The 17,316-nt window shown below is 65.0% G+C and overlaps 1 protein-coding gene across 2 annotated transcripts; it reads right to left on the bottom strand.

The window, feature by feature from the left end:
• Nucleotides 1-821: 821 nt before the first annotated feature.
• ERF (ETS2 repressor factor) lies at nt 822-11,497 on the bottom strand. Of its 2 annotated transcripts, XM_075916033.2 has the most exons (5): nt 11,442-11,497; nt 10,478-10,553; nt 3,681-3,915; nt 3,242-3,357; nt 822-3,059 (listed from the first exon to the last, which is right to left on the bottom strand). In XM_075916033.2, exons 2-5 carry the CDS (start codon nt 10,536-10,538, stop codon nt 1,942-1,944), a joined length of 1,530 nt encoding a protein of 509 aa, XP_075772148.1. In that variant the 5' UTR covers nt 10,539-10,553; nt 11,442-11,497; the 3' UTR covers nt 822-1,941. The 2 variants fall into 2 exon arrangements, with proteins under 2 accessions (XP_075772148.1, XP_075772147.2); XM_075916032.2 differs by lacking the exons at nt 10,478-10,553; nt 11,442-11,497 and adding an exon at nt 8,525-8,671.
• Nucleotides 11,498-17,316: the final 5,819 nt, after the last annotated feature.

The raw sequence follows: 17,316 nt of genomic DNA, 5'->3' as shown, positions 1-17,316 counted from the left end.
TTTCTAGGTGTGCCCCTGCCCTGGGGCACGGGGGGGGCTGCTACATGTGACCCTACCCGGGGCACCGGGGGGGGTTCTACGTGTGACCCTGCCCTGGGGCACGGGGGGGGCTGCTACGTGTGACCCTGCCCGGGGCACCGGGGGGGGCTGCTACGTGTGACCCTGCCCTGGGGCACGGGGGGGGGCTGCTACATGTGACCCTGCCCGGGGCACGGGGGGGTTCTAGGTGTGACCCTGCCCAGGGCACGGGGGGGGGTGCTAGGTGTGACCCCGCCCTGGGCACAGCGCAGTCAGGGGCAGGGCCAGGCTAAGCCACATAGAGGGCTGTGGGTGAGAGGTGCAGTCTGAGCTGGGGGGCAGCAAAGGAAGCTACCCCCCCACACACACACCCCCGTGTTGCTAGGAGACCCTGCCCACTTCCCAGAACAGATGTGGCAGGGGAGCCAAGGCCTGGGGGCTGCTCCCCCCCCCATTTCTGACTGCCCCAGGAGCTAGGCAGTCATGCCTGTGGGTCATTCTGGGCCATGCCAGCGCCCAGCAGCCCTAAGGGGAAGTGGGCACCAGGCAGAGGTGGAGCAGTGAACACCCAGCAGCAGCAGGGCAGGCGGGGGTGCCGGGGGAGCCAAGAGGCCAGTGCCCCAGGCAGGTGTGAACTCCTGCTCCTAGGGAGGTCATGGCATGGAGGGGTGGAGTTTGAGAATCCCCCCCCTCCCCAGGCACAGACTGGGACCCAAGGCCAGAAACTCAGCACCTCTCTCCCCCTCCTGCCCACCCAGAATAGCCCCTTCCCCCGGCTGGTGCTACAAAGAGGAGCAAAAAGCCAGGAGGTTTCCAACTCTTTTATTGGTTATTTTATACATTCGTGACCCGAGCCGCCCGCCCCGCTGTACAGGAATTGGAATAAGGCTTCAGAAGGCCCCTTCCCCACTGGGCCCACACAATGGCATCTGCCCCTCCCCTGACACCCCCATCCAGGCCTGGACACACAACTCCCTCCCTGGGATCAGGAGGTGAAGCCCTGCCCCCAGGAGAACAGGGTGGGGGGGTAGTTCCTGTCACGCCCCAGCCACACCCCCAATCAGCTGGGGTCCCACTCGGCCTGTGGGGACCCCCTTATTCCCCATTCTCACTCGGGGAGTGGCTCCCGGTACTGAGAAGGGGGAGAAATGTCAGTTTAGGCCCCGCCCCGCTGGGGAGGACATGGGGTGCCTGCACCTCCCACCCCCATTTCCCAGAGACAGTATTTCAACAGGCACTTGAGATCCACCCGGTCCCCCGGGGGGCTCAGGCCAGCGGCCGCACCCCCCACCCATTTTTGGTTATTTAAAGCCAGCTCTAGCATCCCAAGCACCTGCGGCCCCCAAGCTCCAGAGCACCCCCTCAGCAAGAGGCCGTACAGCTCCGTACAGACCAAGCGTTGGGGTGGGAGGGGCTAGGTCTGTAGGCCATGGGGCACTATAGGTCTCAGCTCTCCCGAAGGCCCCCCCATATCGGGGCACCACAGGGCTGGGTTCCATTTCTGATCCCACCAGACAGACTAAAGAGTTTCTTGTGCTTGAAAGCCCGTTACCCCACAAGTGTGGGGCGAGGGGCACGGAGCTCCTCCAACATGCCCCCGCTTTACGATCAACCCCCCACAAGGCAGCGACTGGATATAAACGAGGGGATGGGAAAAGGTTAAAAACAAAATTCTACATGATATAAATTCCTGGGGTTGCCCCCCCTTTAAAAAAGAGCCCCTGAAAGGAAAGCTGCCCCCGATTGAAAACCATCCCCCCAAAAATATAGAGAGCTGTATATCGAAGTACAAACAGCGGCGCCTCCCCTCCAGCGGACAGGGCCCGGGAGGAGGCCAACAGAGTTAAGGCAGCAGAAGACGGCCCCCCAGCCCGCCCCCCAGCCCGGTCCGGCCCTGGGCACACGGGGGGCCCCGGTCTGGCTCTACGAGTCCTTGTTCTCCAGAGAGAGCTGGGCTGTGGCGTGGGGCAGGTCGGTGCTGACACGCCGCCCCCCCCCGGCCGAGGCCTCCTCCCCCTCCCCCTTCACCTTCTTGTCGTCCGTCTCCTCAGGGCCGCCCCCCCCGCCCGCCTCCAGCCGCTGATCCTCACTCCAGCGCCGCTTGAAGCGCAGCTTGAGGGGGATGCACTGGGCACTGGCCTCGCCCTGCCGGGGGGCCGGGACCACCAGGGGCTCCCCGGCGGGGGCGGGGGGAGCCTTGAACACCTCCTCGTCTTCCTCGCTGACGTCTGTCACCTCCACCGTCACCTCCTCCTCCTCCGACTCGCCCTCCGAGATGGGTTCCACCTTGATGCAGGGCACCCGGGGCTCCGGGGCGGCCACCTCCCCGGGGGGCGCTGGCGCCTTGTCCCGGTTGCGCCGGCCCAGCGGGGGGGGCTGCAGCTTGAATTTGAAGGGGGCGGGGGGCTCCTCGGGCGGGGGCGGCTTCTCGGGGCGCTGGGGCTGGGGCACCAGGATGTGGGGGTAGTGGAGGAAGGCCCGGGGGCTCAGGTGGTAGTTGTAGACACTCTGGGTGTGTGCCTGCAGGTACCGCTTCATGTCCTCGGGGTTGAAGGAGAAGTGGGAGCCGCCCGGGTACATGGGGCTCAGGGTGGGCGAGGGGGTGTAGTTCACGTGGGTGGGAGTGAGGGGCAGGGCGGGCGAGAGCTGGGGGGGCAGCAGGGCGCCAGGGCCGGCCATGGGAGACACCGGGAAGGGGCTTAGGGGCTCAGGCCCACGGGGCCGGGGGTAGGCACGGAAGAGGCTGTCGTGGGCCAGCCGGGGGTGTGCGGGCAGGGGGGGACCACGGAAGCCGGCCCCCTCCCCTGGGCCCCGGCGCCCCTCCTCGCCCAGCGGCTCCTCCAGCTCCGAGGTGGCCGAGGTGGCGTCGCTGCAGTCGCTGACGGAGCCGCGGGCCAGGCGCCGGGCCACAGCCGAGAAGACGCCGGGCGAGCGCAGCTCCTCCGCCCCGGGCGACAGCAGGTCCGACGGCGTGGAGGGGGGGAAGCGGAAATGGGAGCCGCCCGAGGGCACCGGCGGGGCGCTCTGGGGCACGGGGCCGCCTGCCATGGGAGAGGAAGGTGAGGGGGGCTCCTGCCACCTACCTGGCCCCTCCCCACTGCAGCTCCGCCCCCCCATGCCAACCCAGCCCGCTGCCGGACTCCCACCCACCAGCAGCCCTTCCCTGTCCCCCTCTCCCATCGCCCACAGCCCCCTGCCCCCGGCCAGCCCCGCGGCCCCTCACCTGCCATGCCCATGTCAATGAAGGGGTAGTTCACCAGCACCAGCTTGTTGAAATTGAACTTGTAGGTGAAGCGTTTGCCCTTGGTCTTGTGCAGGATCCGCTTGTTGTAGTAGTACCTGGGGGGGAGAGCAGGGGCTGTCAGCCCCCCAGCCTGGCTCGCAAGCCAGGGCCAGGGGCTAGGGCCGGGGCTGGGAGCCTGGATCCCGAGATCTCGCAGGGCTGGGAGCCCCGACTCCTGGCTTCTCCCCCGAGCTCGGGCAGGCCACTGGCGTGTGCCTTGCCCCAGACAGGGCTGCAAAATCCCTTTCCGTGGTCAGCCCCCAAACGTTACGTTTAAGCGGTGGGGTGGGGGCAGGCGAGGGGGCTGTGGCCCGGCTGGAGCTGCCCTGGCTACCGGTTATCCACCCGCCTGGTCCCCCAGGGCCCCGCTGCCCCCCACCTCAGCGCCCGGCTCAGCTTGTCGTAGTTCATCTGGGGCTTGCACTTGCGCACGCCCCAGAGCCGCGCCACCTCGTCGGGGTCCTTGATGACGAACTCGCCGTAGTCGCCCTGCCAGGCGATCACGTCGTGGTACTCCTCCTTGCGCAGCAGCTCCAGGATGAAGTGCCAGAGCTGGATCTGCCGCGAGCCGGGGCTCGACTCGGGCTTGTAGGCCCAGTCGGGGAAGGCGAACCCTGCGGGCGAAAGGACGGGCTGGAAGCCAGCACTCGGCACCAGCCCTCGAGTGGCCGGCTCCCAGAGGCGCCCCAACAGGAGGGCAGCGGGGGCTGGGAGCCACGACTGCGGAGATGAGCAGGTGGAAAGGGGCTAATGCCCCTCTGGCAAAGGCGTGGGGGTCACCCAGCACCTGCCAGGCTGCCCAGGCCTCCAGCCCGGCCCCCCACCCTGGCAAGTAGTGCCCCCCCTCCGGTTCAGGGCTCACGAGAGGTCCCTGCATGCCCAGGGTGGCTGCTTCTGGGACGAGGCCAAATCCAACCCCCCATGGGGGCACAGCCTGAGCACCCCCCAGCCCTGTGAGACGGGGTGGGCAGCGGAGTTCAACACCACCCTGACCACCCCTTCACGACTGAGCCCCCATCCTAGCAGGGGGCAGCAGGCCAGTGTAAGGCCTCGGGCGGCTGAACCTCTGCACCTGGTAACAGACAACAGGCCATTTCCCAGCATGCCTTGGGGCTACCCCCCATACTGGCCTGTCTCACCAGCCCTGATTGGTTCAGCCAGCAGCCCCCAAGCTACAGGGGCCCCCCACTGCCCCTCACCCTTCTGCTGCTCTCCTGCTACAGGGGGCTGGGCGGGACTGTGCCTCCCACCTGGCCCAGCGGGGGGGGGGGGGGGGGAGAGAAGGTGACCCCAGTGGTGGGGGGGTGTCCTTGTACAGGGGCACAGCCCAGCCCCCCACCCCCCAGCAGGGGGGGGCGGTTTCCCATTTCCCAAACCCCAGGCGCTCAAAGCGCATCAATAATTCAGAGCCTCTGTAATGGAGGCCAGGCGCCGGGGCGGGGGGGCACAGCCGCAGACAGAGCCATTAGAGCAATGATGTCACCCCGCTCTGGCCTAGCCCCCCATGCGGGTGGGGCAGAGACCCCCCCCCACACACACACCTCTGAGCCAGATGCAGCTCCCACCCTTGGGGGCCAGGATACCCCAATGCAAACAGGCTGGGATCAGAGGAACGTGGGGCAGCACCCAGCCCTGCCCCCCAAAGCACACAGGGGTCACCCAGCCTCCTGCCCCCCCACTGGGTGCTGTGGGGCCTCGCAAACACATCCCATCCGCCCCCCTCCAGCTCCCAGTCTCCAAGCAACAGGCAACAGAGCGAGCAGAGGGCTAAAAATAACCCGCCGGGAGGCCGAGGGAAGGAGTGGGCTGGGGAGGGCCCTGGCACCCACAGGCCCCCCCCCGGCCCGCAAGCCAGGGATCCAGGTGCTCAGGGCACCTCCCCTGCCCCACCCCGCCAGAGTCCCATCAGGGATGCAGGCATACAAGGGCCTTTTCCTTCGCCTCCTGGACACCAGCCGGGGGCCACCCCAGAGGTGGCTGCATCCCAGGCGGGCGCGAGAGCCCTGCAGCACCAGCCCCCGTGCCAGTAACACATTGGCACGAGGAGCCGCTGGCACCAGCCTCCCCCCCCAGGACGTGGGGTAGCTCTCCTGCTACTCCAGAACACCCAGTGGGATTGCCCGGCTGGGGCCGCAAGTGGGCCAAGGTGGAAAGGAGGAAGAGGGGCCAAGGGGTCCCCAGCTATCTGGCTGGAAGCTCCCCTCCCCCCACTCTCCCTGTGATCGTGGGGCCGGCCGGGCCCCTCCCCCCGCAGCCTCTGACTCAGCCCCACTTACACACAGGGGCCTGTTCTTGCTAATTAGCCCGGGGAGGGGGGGCTCTGACATCAGCCGCCCGCGGAGATCCTGTGAATGGGGTCACTGTTCCCCGGCTGGCGCTGCCAGACACGCGGGGGGACCCCCCCATGGAGCCCTCCCCAGGTGTGAGCTGGAGGGGGGCGCTGCACACCCACTGCGACTTTAGGGAGCAGCACAGCCCCAGGCCTAGGGGAGCTGAGAACCCCCCTTACTGCTGTAGGGCCGGAGCCTGAGGCTTGGCCCCCCGGGGGCACCCCCACTCCTATAGCTGCCCAGGCCTCCATGAAGACTCAAGACTGGATATTCCTAGATCCAGGCCCAGGTGAGAGGAGATTGGGGGCCGCATTTGAGCCCCCCAGCAAGGAACATTCCTGCCCCCCCCAATCCCAGGGGCCCTCCACCCCTGCCACCCTGTCCCAGGCTTTCCAGTGCTGTTCATTGCCGCCCCCCCCCGTGCAGTCCCAAGGGTGTGCGCAGCCTGTGTCCCCCCCCACGGCAGAGCCAGCTCAGCCCCAGTGACTAAGCCGGGGCCCACTCTTGTCCCGGGTGCCCACCTCCCGCCCATGTCCCCATCCCCCGCTAGCTAGGGAGGAGGCGGGGGGGGGGGGGGAGCACAAAACCACCGTCTGCTGGCAGGCGCGGCCCCCGGGTCTGGCACGAGCCGCCGGCAGCCTGGTGCCAATGGGTGGGAAGGCCAGACGCCGGGAGGGGGGCACCGCCACCCACCCACCGGGCCGCGCCAGCAGCCCCCCAGTTACGGAACCCCACTGCCCCCGAACAGCCGCTCGCAGGGGCTGGGGCGAGTCCAGGGGGCTGGGGGCTGGATTTGCCCGGCCCCTGCCCACACACAATGCACAGACTGTTCGCCACCCAACTTTCCTTCCAAGTCTCAGCTCCCGGCCAAGCCCGCCCCCCTCCTCCCCCCCGGCATTTTCCACTGCTCCCTAAGTGCGGGCATGTCTGGGGCGCAGCCCGGCCCGGGGGAGGGGGCAGGGGCGAGACGCTTCCCTCCTCGGTGTGGGGCAGAGCCCCCACGCCCAGCCCGGGGGGGGGGAGATTTGGGCGAGCCGGAGTGGGTGGGATCGGGAGTTGGGGGGAGAAAGGCGGCGCTGTCACTTTAAGCGCCCCCCCAAACCACACCACCTCTGAGTAATGCCTGGAGCCGGATCGAATTCCACCCCCCTCCCGAATATTACATCACTCCCATTCCAGCAGCCTCCGGCCGGGGGGGCCACAACACAGTGTCTGCGCGGGGGGGCGGCCGGGGGCAGAGCCGAGCCCCGCGCCCGCAGACCGCGCTCAGAGCTGGGGGGCACGCCCCAGAAAGGGGGGGCGGTCTGGGCTGTGATTTCTGCGGGCGGGCGCGGGATCTGTCTGTCCGTGTCGCTCTGTCCGGGCGCAGGCGAAGAACTTTCCCAGAGTCAGAGGCAGGAAAAAGTTCTGCAGCCGCCGCCGCCACCTCAATTATGGGGCGGGGGGGGAGCGGGGGGGGGAGACAAGTTTGAACAGAAGCGAGAAGAACTTCAAAAAACACCCAGATTCCTGGAGACAATGGGGCTGGGGTGGGTGGCGCCAGGGGGGGAGGGGAGCCCAGCACCAACCAGCCTGGGAGAGGGGAAGGGGGGAGGCCAGGCCTGTGCAAAGGGAGCCCCCCCCCCCCACCCGGACAGGCAAGGGGACGGGGCATTTTCAAGCGCGGAAGCTACTCAATGCCCCCCGGCCAAAGTCCAGCCACAGAGTGAGCAATGACCCCCCCCCCCCCGCCGCACTGGGTTTCAAGAAGCGGCTTCTTCCCCCCCCTACAAATCCAGCTCAGCCACAGCCCAAACGAGCCCCCCCGGCGCCCCCGGGTGTATTTAAGGTGGTATGATCACCGTTTGGATTGGGGAGGGGATCTAGGTCAGCGAGAGGCACAACCCCCCCTTTTCGGGGTGGTGGGGGTTAAAGTCCAGCGTAAAAGGTTGGCGATTAACACCCCCGCCCGCCCCAAAGAGGACAAGATTGGAGCTGGGTTTAAGGTGGTATCGTCCTCGTAAGGATTAAAAAAAAAAGGGGGGGGGGGGAAGCGTTCTAACCGGCTCTGTCTTCCCGCAGGGGACACACACCCTGCCCCCCAAGACAAACACGGGGAGCGGGGGCAGATTCTCCCCGGCCCCCCTCCCCCGCCTGGCGCCACCTTAACGCCGCCTTGTTTGTCGGAAACAAAAAGTTCCTTTTCGAACGTTGAGTTTCCAGTTCGGAACTTTGCAACTTTTCTCTCCCCGGGACCAGGGAGGGGAGCGCGGGGGGAGCGCCCCCCATGGGCCTACAGCTGGGGGGGCTCCTGCCCCGCGGGCGTACCCAGAGGTGCAGCCCCCCCGGCAAAATAAGGCGCCCTCTGCTCCCCATAGACCCCCCCACTCCACGAACTCCTCATTCCCCAACCCCCCATCCAGCCTCCCCCAGGCGCCGGAGTCATCCCCGAGCCCCCCCGCGCGGAGCACCGCCCCCCCTCGCCGCGGCAGCAGCCGGGCCCGGGAAATGCAACAGGTCCCGCTGCTCCACCGCAGCCACCCCCGGCGCCCCATAAGTCGTGGGGACGAGAGTGGCGCCCCCCGCGCCAGGACCCACCAACCGCCCGCCCCCCGCAGGGGCTCCAGCCGCCACCATCACTAGTAAGCTCCGATCCTCCCCGCCGCCCCCGGCCCCAGCTCCCCGCCGTTTCTGTGCCCCCCAGGACTCCTGCCTCGTCTTCCTCCCAGCCCCCCACTTCCTCCTCCCCTCGCTCCACACGCGGCTCCCCAGAACACGTTGCATCCAGGACACCCCCAAGCCACGCGCTCCCCGCCCGGCCCCAAATCCCTCAGGACCCCCCAGAGGGCCCCCCAACCCTAGGACCCCTCTAACTTCCCAACCCCACGTGGGCCCGGCCCCCCGCAGTCCCCACCTGCGTCCGCTGGGGTCTTCATGGCTCCTGCGCTGCAGCCGCCGCCGGGTCGGTATCGGTCTCTCCCACCCCCCCCCCTTGGTCCCCCCCCCCGCCCCTTCCCGGCCTCATATGGAGCCGGGACGCCCACGCCCCCTGCAAACACGTCACCGCCGCGTCGCCATGGACACTGATCCCGCCCCCTCGACCGGCTCCGCCCACAGACGCCGGATGGGAGGGGCGGTTTAAAGGGGCGGCTCAGGGAGGGGGCAGAGGGGGATCGGGCCGGGTCTGGGATGGGGAGAGGCGGGCTGGTGGCAGGGTAGGGGAGTATCTGGAGGCTCAGGTGGGGGCCAAGGCTGGGGGGGATCCGGGAGCTTGGGGGGGATCAGGACAGTGGGGGACCCGGAGCTCCGCACAAAGGTGCTTGGGACCAATGAGGTTTGGGAGGGGGAGCAGGGCGGGGGGCCTGACAGCCACAGGGTCAGGATGTGGGGGGAGCAGTGGCCCAGGTCCCCGGACTGGGCAGGCCCTGGAGATCTGGGCTAAGGAGAAGGGGGAGCAGGGGCTGCTGGGAGTGGGGAGGGACAGGCCTGGGCCAGTGGGCTAAAGCTAGGACAGAAAACAGAGCTGGGGAGGCAAGGGCTGCAGGGCAGGAGTGGGGGGCCCGGGGGCAAGAGAAATGGGGGCGGGAGGGAAGAGACATTGGTCATTCGTTGCTGGCTGTGCAGAGCGGGCGAGGGGGGCAGTGCCCCGTAGAGCTGGGCATGGGGGTGCGAGCGAGGTGGGGTGCAGGCTCTGGGTGTCGCTGTCATGGGAGCTATGCTAGGTGGGAACATTTGTGTGTCTGCGTCTGGCAGCATGTTGGGGGGGAGGGCACATGGCTGCTGTGGACTGTGTCTGTGCGTGTGTGGTCTGTGGTGTTGTGTCCTGTCTATCTGTGTGCACCTGTGTCCTGGCATTCTGTGTGGGTCTAGGTCTGTGGCGTGTCATGTATCCGTGTGTGTGTGTCTGTGTCCATGTGTATGCATGTTGCGTGTCCATGCACATGTGTCTGTGTGCGTGCCGTGTATCCATGTATGTGTGCATGCGTGTTGTGTGTCTGTCTGCATGTGTGCCTGTGTCATATATTATGGAACAGTCTGGCTGGAAGCGACCGTGAGTCCTGAGCGGGTGCTGCCCCGTGCGTGGAGCCAGGACCCATCTGTCTGTGTGGTGTGTGTGTCTCTGTGTGGGTGGTGTGTTTCCGTGAGTCCATCCAGCTGAGTGCGTGTGTGGGTCTCCCCGGTCCCCTCCCCCGGCTCTGGCCCACGTGGGGCCCAGCGGGGGTAATTATAAAGGTGTTTGTTTTCGATTGCCTCATTTAGACACAAGTGGCTTTTGTTTGGTGTGTGCACGTGTGTGTGTCTCTGTGTGTGTCTGATGCAACCACACAGCACTCCGAGAGTAGGAGCCAATCCCCCTCGCGGGGGGGGGGGGGCACAGCCCGGGGTCTGAGAGCAGGGGATCAGCCCCCCCAGAAAGGCCCAAATGCTTGGTGGGGTGGGGAGGAGAGGGGAGGGCACCTTCTCTGAGCCCTAACAAAGAGCCAGGGTCCCTGGTAACTGGCTGGTTCCCGGCCTGGAAGCCGCTGCCAGGGGGATTTTGTACCTGCGTGTGCAAGCTAGAGAGGGGTGTGCAAAATGGGATGGGGCATAAGCAGGTGTGCGAGAGAAGGGGGTGAGCATGTGTGTGAAGATGTGTGTGTGCAAATGGAGTGAGCAGGCATGCAAGGGCTGTATAAGTGGGTGTGCAAAGGGGTGAGCGTGCATCTGCAGGTGCCCGTGCAAAGCAGGTAAGTGTGCACACGGGCCACAGGAGTGGGTGTGCAAAGGGAGGGGTGGGGCTAGCTGGGAAATCCATGTGTGCAATGGAGCATGATGGCCTGGGTGTGTCTGCTTCTTTGCACACTCAGCTGTGTCCCCCCCCCCTTACCTTGCCCTCTCCAGGTGGCTTCCTGGTGTCTGCTCGCCGGGGCTGGGCACCTGCAGTGCATGCCGCAGGCGGGGTCCTGGTGGGACACGAGGGGAGTCGTTACAAGAGACCCAGGACGGCCAGCTCCCTCCCTGGCACCCCTCAGTGCAGCTAACCCGGCCTGCCCCCGGCGCCCCCTGCTGGGAGAGGCTGGAGTAGCTGGGCGCTCCCCTGTGGACTGTGTGCCAGGGCCACCCTGCCCTAGGGGACCTGTGTTGCAAACGCCCCCCCTGCCCCGCCGCCTGAGCTGCCCTTGTGCCTGGCGGAGGGAGAGGGGTGCGGAGCAGCGGGCCGGGCTGGTGCCGCCGATTCTGGGCCCTGGGTATAAATAGCTCCCTTATAAATAATGCAGCGTGATTCTCGCTATAATTATCGGCTGGGAAGCGTGTGGCCGGGCGGATGCATTAGGCACAGCGCCCCTGCCCCTCCCCCACATCCCAAACACCCCCCCACCCTCCCACCCTCCGGTGGAGGGAACTGGTGAACCAGAGCCCAGGTAGCCAGTGATCACAGCTCCCCCCTCCGCTCCCCGCCAGTCCAAAAGTGCACTGACAGGAAAGGAGAGTGTCAGGGCACTGCTGAGGGGAAGCTCACAGCACCAGCCTCTGGACAGGGCACTGTCGCAGGGAAGCTCCCGGCTCAACTGCCTGTGATTTCACAGGGCTGTCCCTCCCTCTCAGACAGCATGGGGCATTTTTCCGCCCCAGGCATCTCGTCTCCATTATGTAGATGGGAAACTGAGGCACGGGGGGGCAAAGGACTTGCCTTCTCTCAGCCACTGAGTCAGTATCAAAACCCCCAGGAGTCCTGGCTCCCAGCCATCTCTAACCACTAACTCTCACTCCCCTCCCAGTGCCAGGGAGAGACCCCAGGAGTCCTGGCTCCCAGCCCCCCCAAAGAGTAGGAAAAGCCCCAAGTCACTCACGGAGGAAGGCAGCGAGGAATAGCTGAATGTGGCAGGCGTGTGAAGAAGCGAGTCGGGGGATCCCTTTCTGGTGCCCCCACCCTGTGGGGAGGGACAGCGCCTGGGCGGGGGAGGGGTTCTTTAGCTCCAGGGTGGAGTTTCCTGGGAAGGAGGGAATGACAGCATGCACGGGGGGGGGGGGGGGATGCACGAGGTGGGGCTGGCGCGGCTGGGTGGGTGCCGGCAGCAGAAATAGACGCGGGAGGCAAAAGGAAAAGTTTGTTCCTGCCGTTGAATTAGCAGGGGCTAAAAACAGCTGCTGGGAAATCTGGGCCTGTCCCAGGCCTGGGGAGCTGCCAGCTGGCCCAGCCCCGGCCCAGCCCTGCCCTGCCCTGCCCTGCCGCGGCTGCCAGGCTGCGGGCAAGGCAGAGTCCTCGCACCCGGCTTCTCACGCACAGGGGATCGGCACATGCCTGCAGGGCCTCACATGGCCACAAGGGTTGCCTGGCACCTGCATGTGCCCCGGCGTGCTCTCGCACGTGCGTGCCATGGTGACCAGTTGCACACTCGCGGGCATGGTCAGGCATGAGGGGGCTCTTACACACTCATTTGAACAATCAAGCTCGCATGCAGGCATTCGCTTGCACACTCATGCATCCATACTCCTACACCTACAGGCCGATCGACAAACCTGTTGGCTGCTTTGTGCCATGGCTGGGGCACTGCTGTGGGGAAGTTCACGGCACCAGGGTCCCTGTCGGGGGGGGGGGCACTGCTGCATGGGGTTTGCAACACCAGGGTACCCAGCTGGGGCACTGCTGTAGGGAAACTCGCAGCGCGGGGGCCCCATCTTGGCTTGCAGAGGGAGAAGAGGTCTAGAGGTAGGAATGGAGGAGTGTCTGGGGGGATCTGGGAATTGGGGGGGAGTAGGGGGGAGCAGGGATACAGTTAAGGAGGCAGAAGAACACCCAGGGAGGTTGGAGCAGGGCACGCCCCCCCTTTAAAATGCACTAGCCCTGTCCCCCCAGGCTGGGAAGAGAGCAGCGGGGACGGGTTCTTAAAGGGCCAGCACAGGAGCAGAGCACAAACCCTGCTGGGGAGCGTGTGGGTGTTCTGGAGCGCTCCTGGGGGCGGGACGCAAGGTCCCTGCACTCTGGGCAGCCTGGGAGGTAGAGTGACGGGGTCTGCCAGCTGCCCTGGCAGGGTGGGTTGACGTGTGTTGCTTCCACTAGTGGGTGCATGTGCACGTGCGTGGGGGTGGGGGGTTGCACTGCACACACCGGAAAGGCAGGTCCAGTGCAGCCGTGTCCCGGTGGATTTGCACTCCCTCTCAGGCAGAGAGCAGCCTCGCACGTATCGGTGTCCATGTGCGCGTGGAGAATGGCCCTGCATGCGCGGTGCGGGTGGGGAAAGTTCCATTTCCTGCACCCGGGGGGGATCGCACTACATGCAGCGGGGCTGGGAGTGCACGCGCCATGTGCCAGTTTCCCTGCGTGCAGCTGGGCCATTTCGTTGCACTCCCTGGGGCAGGAGGGCGTTGTGCTCCACACGCCGCCTGTTCTGCACACGCGTTTTGGGCACAGGTGCAGGAGACGTGGCGGCGTGTGCACTGGCGCACGTGCACTGGCAGGGTGGTTGCCTTCCAGGCACCTGGCCTGTGCAGGGTGTTGCAGGCTTCTGTGTCGGGGGCTGCATCCGTGTGTCAGTGTTTCTGTAGAGAGAGGGTTACAGTGTTGCATTGGCATTTGGTGCATACACGGCTGTTTCTGCCTGAGCAGGACGGTTCGGTGGCAGGGCCAGACGACAGTAGTGGTAGCTCATGGACCAGTTTCTGTGGAGGATGGAGCTGCACTAGCAGGAGCTGACCTCTGTGCAGTGGCAGGGGAATTGCAGAATGCCCCAGTCTTGCATTACGTGCCCCTGTGTCCGTGACAGTGGGGATGCATTGCATGCATCAGTATGCAAAGGAGGGCGTGGCATTCCGTGCACGGATGTGTGCAGGGGTTGTTTTGCAAGGCAACCCACCTGTGCACATTGTTATATGCAGTGTATGCACTGGTGTGTGGGTGATTGCACGGGATGCATCACTGTGTGCAGGAGGTTGCATTGCACACAGTGGTGTGTATAAAAGGAGCTGCATTGCCTGCACCGGTGTGTGTGAATGGCCAGTGTGTGGGGCTTACACTGCATGCGCCAGAGTGTGTGTCTGGCCCCTGGGGGTTTCACTGCACCCACTGGTTTGTTTGGGGGGGGGGGGGTTGCACTGTATGCATTCTGGCCGTGTGGTGTGTGTGTTGCACTGCACACATTGGTTGATGTGTGGGGATTTCACTGCACACTCTCCAGGCAGATGTAGGGGTTCACTGCACACACTCCAGATGCATGCAGGGGTTACATTGCACACACTGATTGGTAAGGGGGAAGATTTGCATTGCACATGCTCTGCTCACAAGTGGGGACTGTACTGCATGCACTCCAGGAGCATATGAGAGGTGCACTGCACATGCCAATTGTGTGGGAGGCCTGTACTGCATGCAGGGGGTTACACTGAATGCATTCCAGGCTTGCATTGGGGTTGCACTGCGTACGCTGGCTGGTGTGGTGTAAGGGTTGTGCTGCGCAATTTCAAGCTCTCAGGAGCTGCACTGCATACACTGGTTGCATAGGGAGGTTTCACTGCATGCAATCCAAACGCATGGGGCTGCACTGCACAAAACGGTTGGGGTGGAGGGAGGGCTGCACTTCATGCACTGGTCCATGCAGGGGGAGGGCTACATTGCATGCATTGGTCATGTAGGTGAAGGGTTGCACCATACATGCTCCAGATGCATTGTGGAGGGCTTCACTGTATGCACTGGTTGGTGTAGGGGGAGGACTGCACAGCACACACAGTGGGGCTGCACACACTCACTGCTTGGTGTGGGGGGAGGGCTGCACAGCACACACAGTGGGGCTGCACACACTCACTGGTTGGTGTAGGGGGAGGGCTGCACAGCACACACAGGGGCTGCACACACTCACTGGTTGGTGTAGGGGGAGGGCTGCACAGCACACACTGGTAGGGACTTGCACTGCATTCATTGGTGGGGGGCAGGGCTTCACTGCACACACTGGTGGGGAGTTGCACTGCATTTGTTGGTGGGAGGCAGGGCTGCACTGCACATACTGTTGGCGTGTGGGGAGGGCAGCACTGCACACACTGGTGGGGAGTAACACTGCATTCATTGGTGGGGGCAGAGTTGCACTGCACACACTGTCGGTGTGTGGGGAGGTCTGCACTGCACACACTGGTGGGGAGTAGCACTGCATTCATTGGTGGGGGCAGGGCTGCACTGCACATACTGTTGGCGTGTGGGGAGGGCAGCACTGCACACACTGGTGGGGAGTAACACTGCATTCATTGGTGGGGGCAGAGTTGCACTGCACACACTGTCGGTGTGTGGGGAGGTCTGCACTGCACACACTGGTGGGGAGTAGCACTGCATTCATTGGTGGGGGCAGGGCTGCACTGCACACACTGGTGGCGTGTGGGGAGGGCTGCACTGCACACACTGGTGGGGGGGGGTTGCACTGCATTCATTGGTGGGGGCAGGGCTGCACTGCACACACTGGTGGGGAGTTGCACTGCATTCAATGGTGGGGCAGAGCTGTACTGCACACACTGTTGGCGTGTGGGGAGGGCTGCACTGCACACACTGGTGGGGGGTTGCACTGCATTCATTGGTGGGGGCAGGGCTGCACTGCATACACTGTCGGCGTGTGAGGAGGGCTACACTACACACACTGGTGGGGAGTTGTACTGCATTCAATGGTGGGGGAGGGCTTCACTGCACACACTGGTGGGGAGTTGCACTGCATGCAATGGTGGGGGCAGGGCAGCACTGCACACACTGGTGGGGAGTTTCACAGCATTCATTGGTGGGGGCAGGGCTGCACTGCACACACTGCTGGGGAGTTGCACTGCATTCAATGGTGGGGGCAGGTCTGCACTGCACACACTGGTCGGAAGTTATACTTCAATGGTGGGGGCAGGGCTACACTGCACACACTGGTGGGGAGTATCACTGCATTCATTGGTGGGGGCAGAGCTGCACTGCACACACTGGTCGGAAGTTATACTTCAATGGTGGGGGCAGGGCTACACTGCACACACTGGTGGGGAGTATCACTGCATTCATTGGTGGGGGCAGGGCTGCACTGCACACACTGGTGGGGAGTTGCTTTGCATTCATTGGTGGGAGCAGGGTTACACTGCACACACTGTCGGCATGTGGGGAGGTCTGCACTGCACACACTGGTGGGAGTTGCATTGCATTCATTGGTGGGGGCAGGGCTGCACTGCACACACTGATGGGGAGTTGCACTTCATTCATTGGTGGGGGCAGGGTGCACTGCACACACTGTCGGTGTGTGGGGAGGGCTTCACTGCGCACACTGGTGGGGGTAGCACTGCATTCATTGGTGGGGGCAGGGAGCACTGCACTCACTGTCGGCGTGTGGGGAGGGCTGCACTGCGCACACTGGTGGGGAGTAGAACTGCATTCATTGGTGGGGGCAGGGAGCACTGCACACACTGTCGGCGTGTGGGGAGGGCTGCACTGCGCACACTGGTGGGGAGTAGCACTGCATTCATTGGTGGGGGCAGGGTGCACTGCACACACTGCCGGCGTGTGGGGAGGGCTGCACTGCACACACTGGTGGGGAGAAGCACTGCATTCATTGGTGGGGGCAGGGTGCACTACACACACTGGTGGGGAGTAGCACTGCATTCATTGGTGGGGGCAGAGTGCACTGCACACACTGTCGGTGTATGGGAAGGGCTGCACTGCACACACTGGTGGGGAGAAACACTGCATTCATTGGTGGGGGCAGGGTGCACTGCACACACTGGTGGGGAGTAGCACTGCATTCATTGGTGGGGGCAGGGTGCACTGCACACACTGGTGGGGAGAAGCACTGCATTCATTGGTGGGGGCAGGGTGCACTGCACACACTGGTGGGGATTAGCACTTCATTCATTGGTGGGGGCAGGGTACACTGCACACACTGCTGGCGTTTGGGGAGGGCTGCACTGCACATACTGGTGGGGAGTAGCACTGCATTCATTGGCGGGGGCAGGGTGCACTACACACACTGCCGGCGTGTGGGGAGGGCTGCACTGCACGCGCAGGCGCCCCCCGTGGGACACCAGCGCCCGGGCTCCCAAGCTCCAGCGTGTCACACATGCTGCGGCCCGCCTTCTTCCCTGGCCTGCCGGAGGCAGCTCCTAATTGGACTAGGGCTCTTAGGCCGATAGCCAATGGGGGCGCAGTGAAGTGATCTCATCTGTCCGTCGCCCCAGATGCGGATTGGCTGTGGCCAGCCCCGCCTACGCCCCCACGTGGGGCGAGTGTGTGTGTTGTGGGGGGGCTCCCGGTCCGGGCGCTGATTGGCTGCGGTGCTGGCCGCGGCGGCTCCGCTGTTGCTGAGGGGAAGCGCGAGGGACCCGGACGGGGCGAGACGGGACGGGGCCGTGAGAGACCGCCGGGTGAGCGCATTAATATGTTAATGAGATGCAAATAACATGCAAATTAGCCTCCCGCAGGAGGGGTCCCGGAGGGGGTCTCTTGGAGTTTATCTCCCCGGCCTTGCGGCGGGGGCGCGAGAGGCGGGGCCGCCGCGGGGCGATGGGAGTTGTAGTTTCTCCGGGGGAGGGGGCGTCCAGGTGCCTCCGCAGAGCGGGCCACGGGGGGGAACTACATTTCCCAGGAGGCCTTGCGCTGCACCACGGCCTCGCGCGGTGCGGGGTCCGCCGCGGGGGCTGCTGGGAGTTGTAGTCCGGAGAGCCGGGAGCCCGGCGGCTGGGACTACATTTCCCGGCAGGCTCAGCGCGGAACAGGACGTGGCCGCTGTGCAT

Source organism: Pelodiscus sinensis, chromosome 22 (genome assembly GCF_052426305.1).
Source record: "Pelodiscus sinensis isolate ZL-2025 chromosome 22, ASM5242630v1, whole genome shotgun sequence".
NCBI lineage: Eukaryota > Metazoa > Chordata > Testudines > Trionychidae > Pelodiscus > Pelodiscus sinensis.
The sequence above is the reverse complement of the archived record's forward strand: the minus strand, read 5'-3'. Positions and strand labels throughout refer to the sequence as shown.

Excerpts from the sequence above, each read along its gene's own strand:
- ERF (XM_075916033.2), bottom strand. The coding sequence starts at position 10,538 with ATGCACTGCAGGTGCCCAGCCCCGGCGAGCAGACACCAGGAAGCCACC. Across the intron at positions 3,916-10,477 it reads AGCCACCTGGAGAGGGCAAG|GGTTCGCCTTCCCCGACTGG; the intron begins GTAAGGGGGGGG and ends TTTCGCCCGCAG. Across the intron at positions 3,358-3,680 it reads AAGCTGAGCCGGGCGCTGAG|GTACTACTACAACAAGCGGA; the intron begins GTGGGGGGCAGC and ends TCTCCCCCCCAG.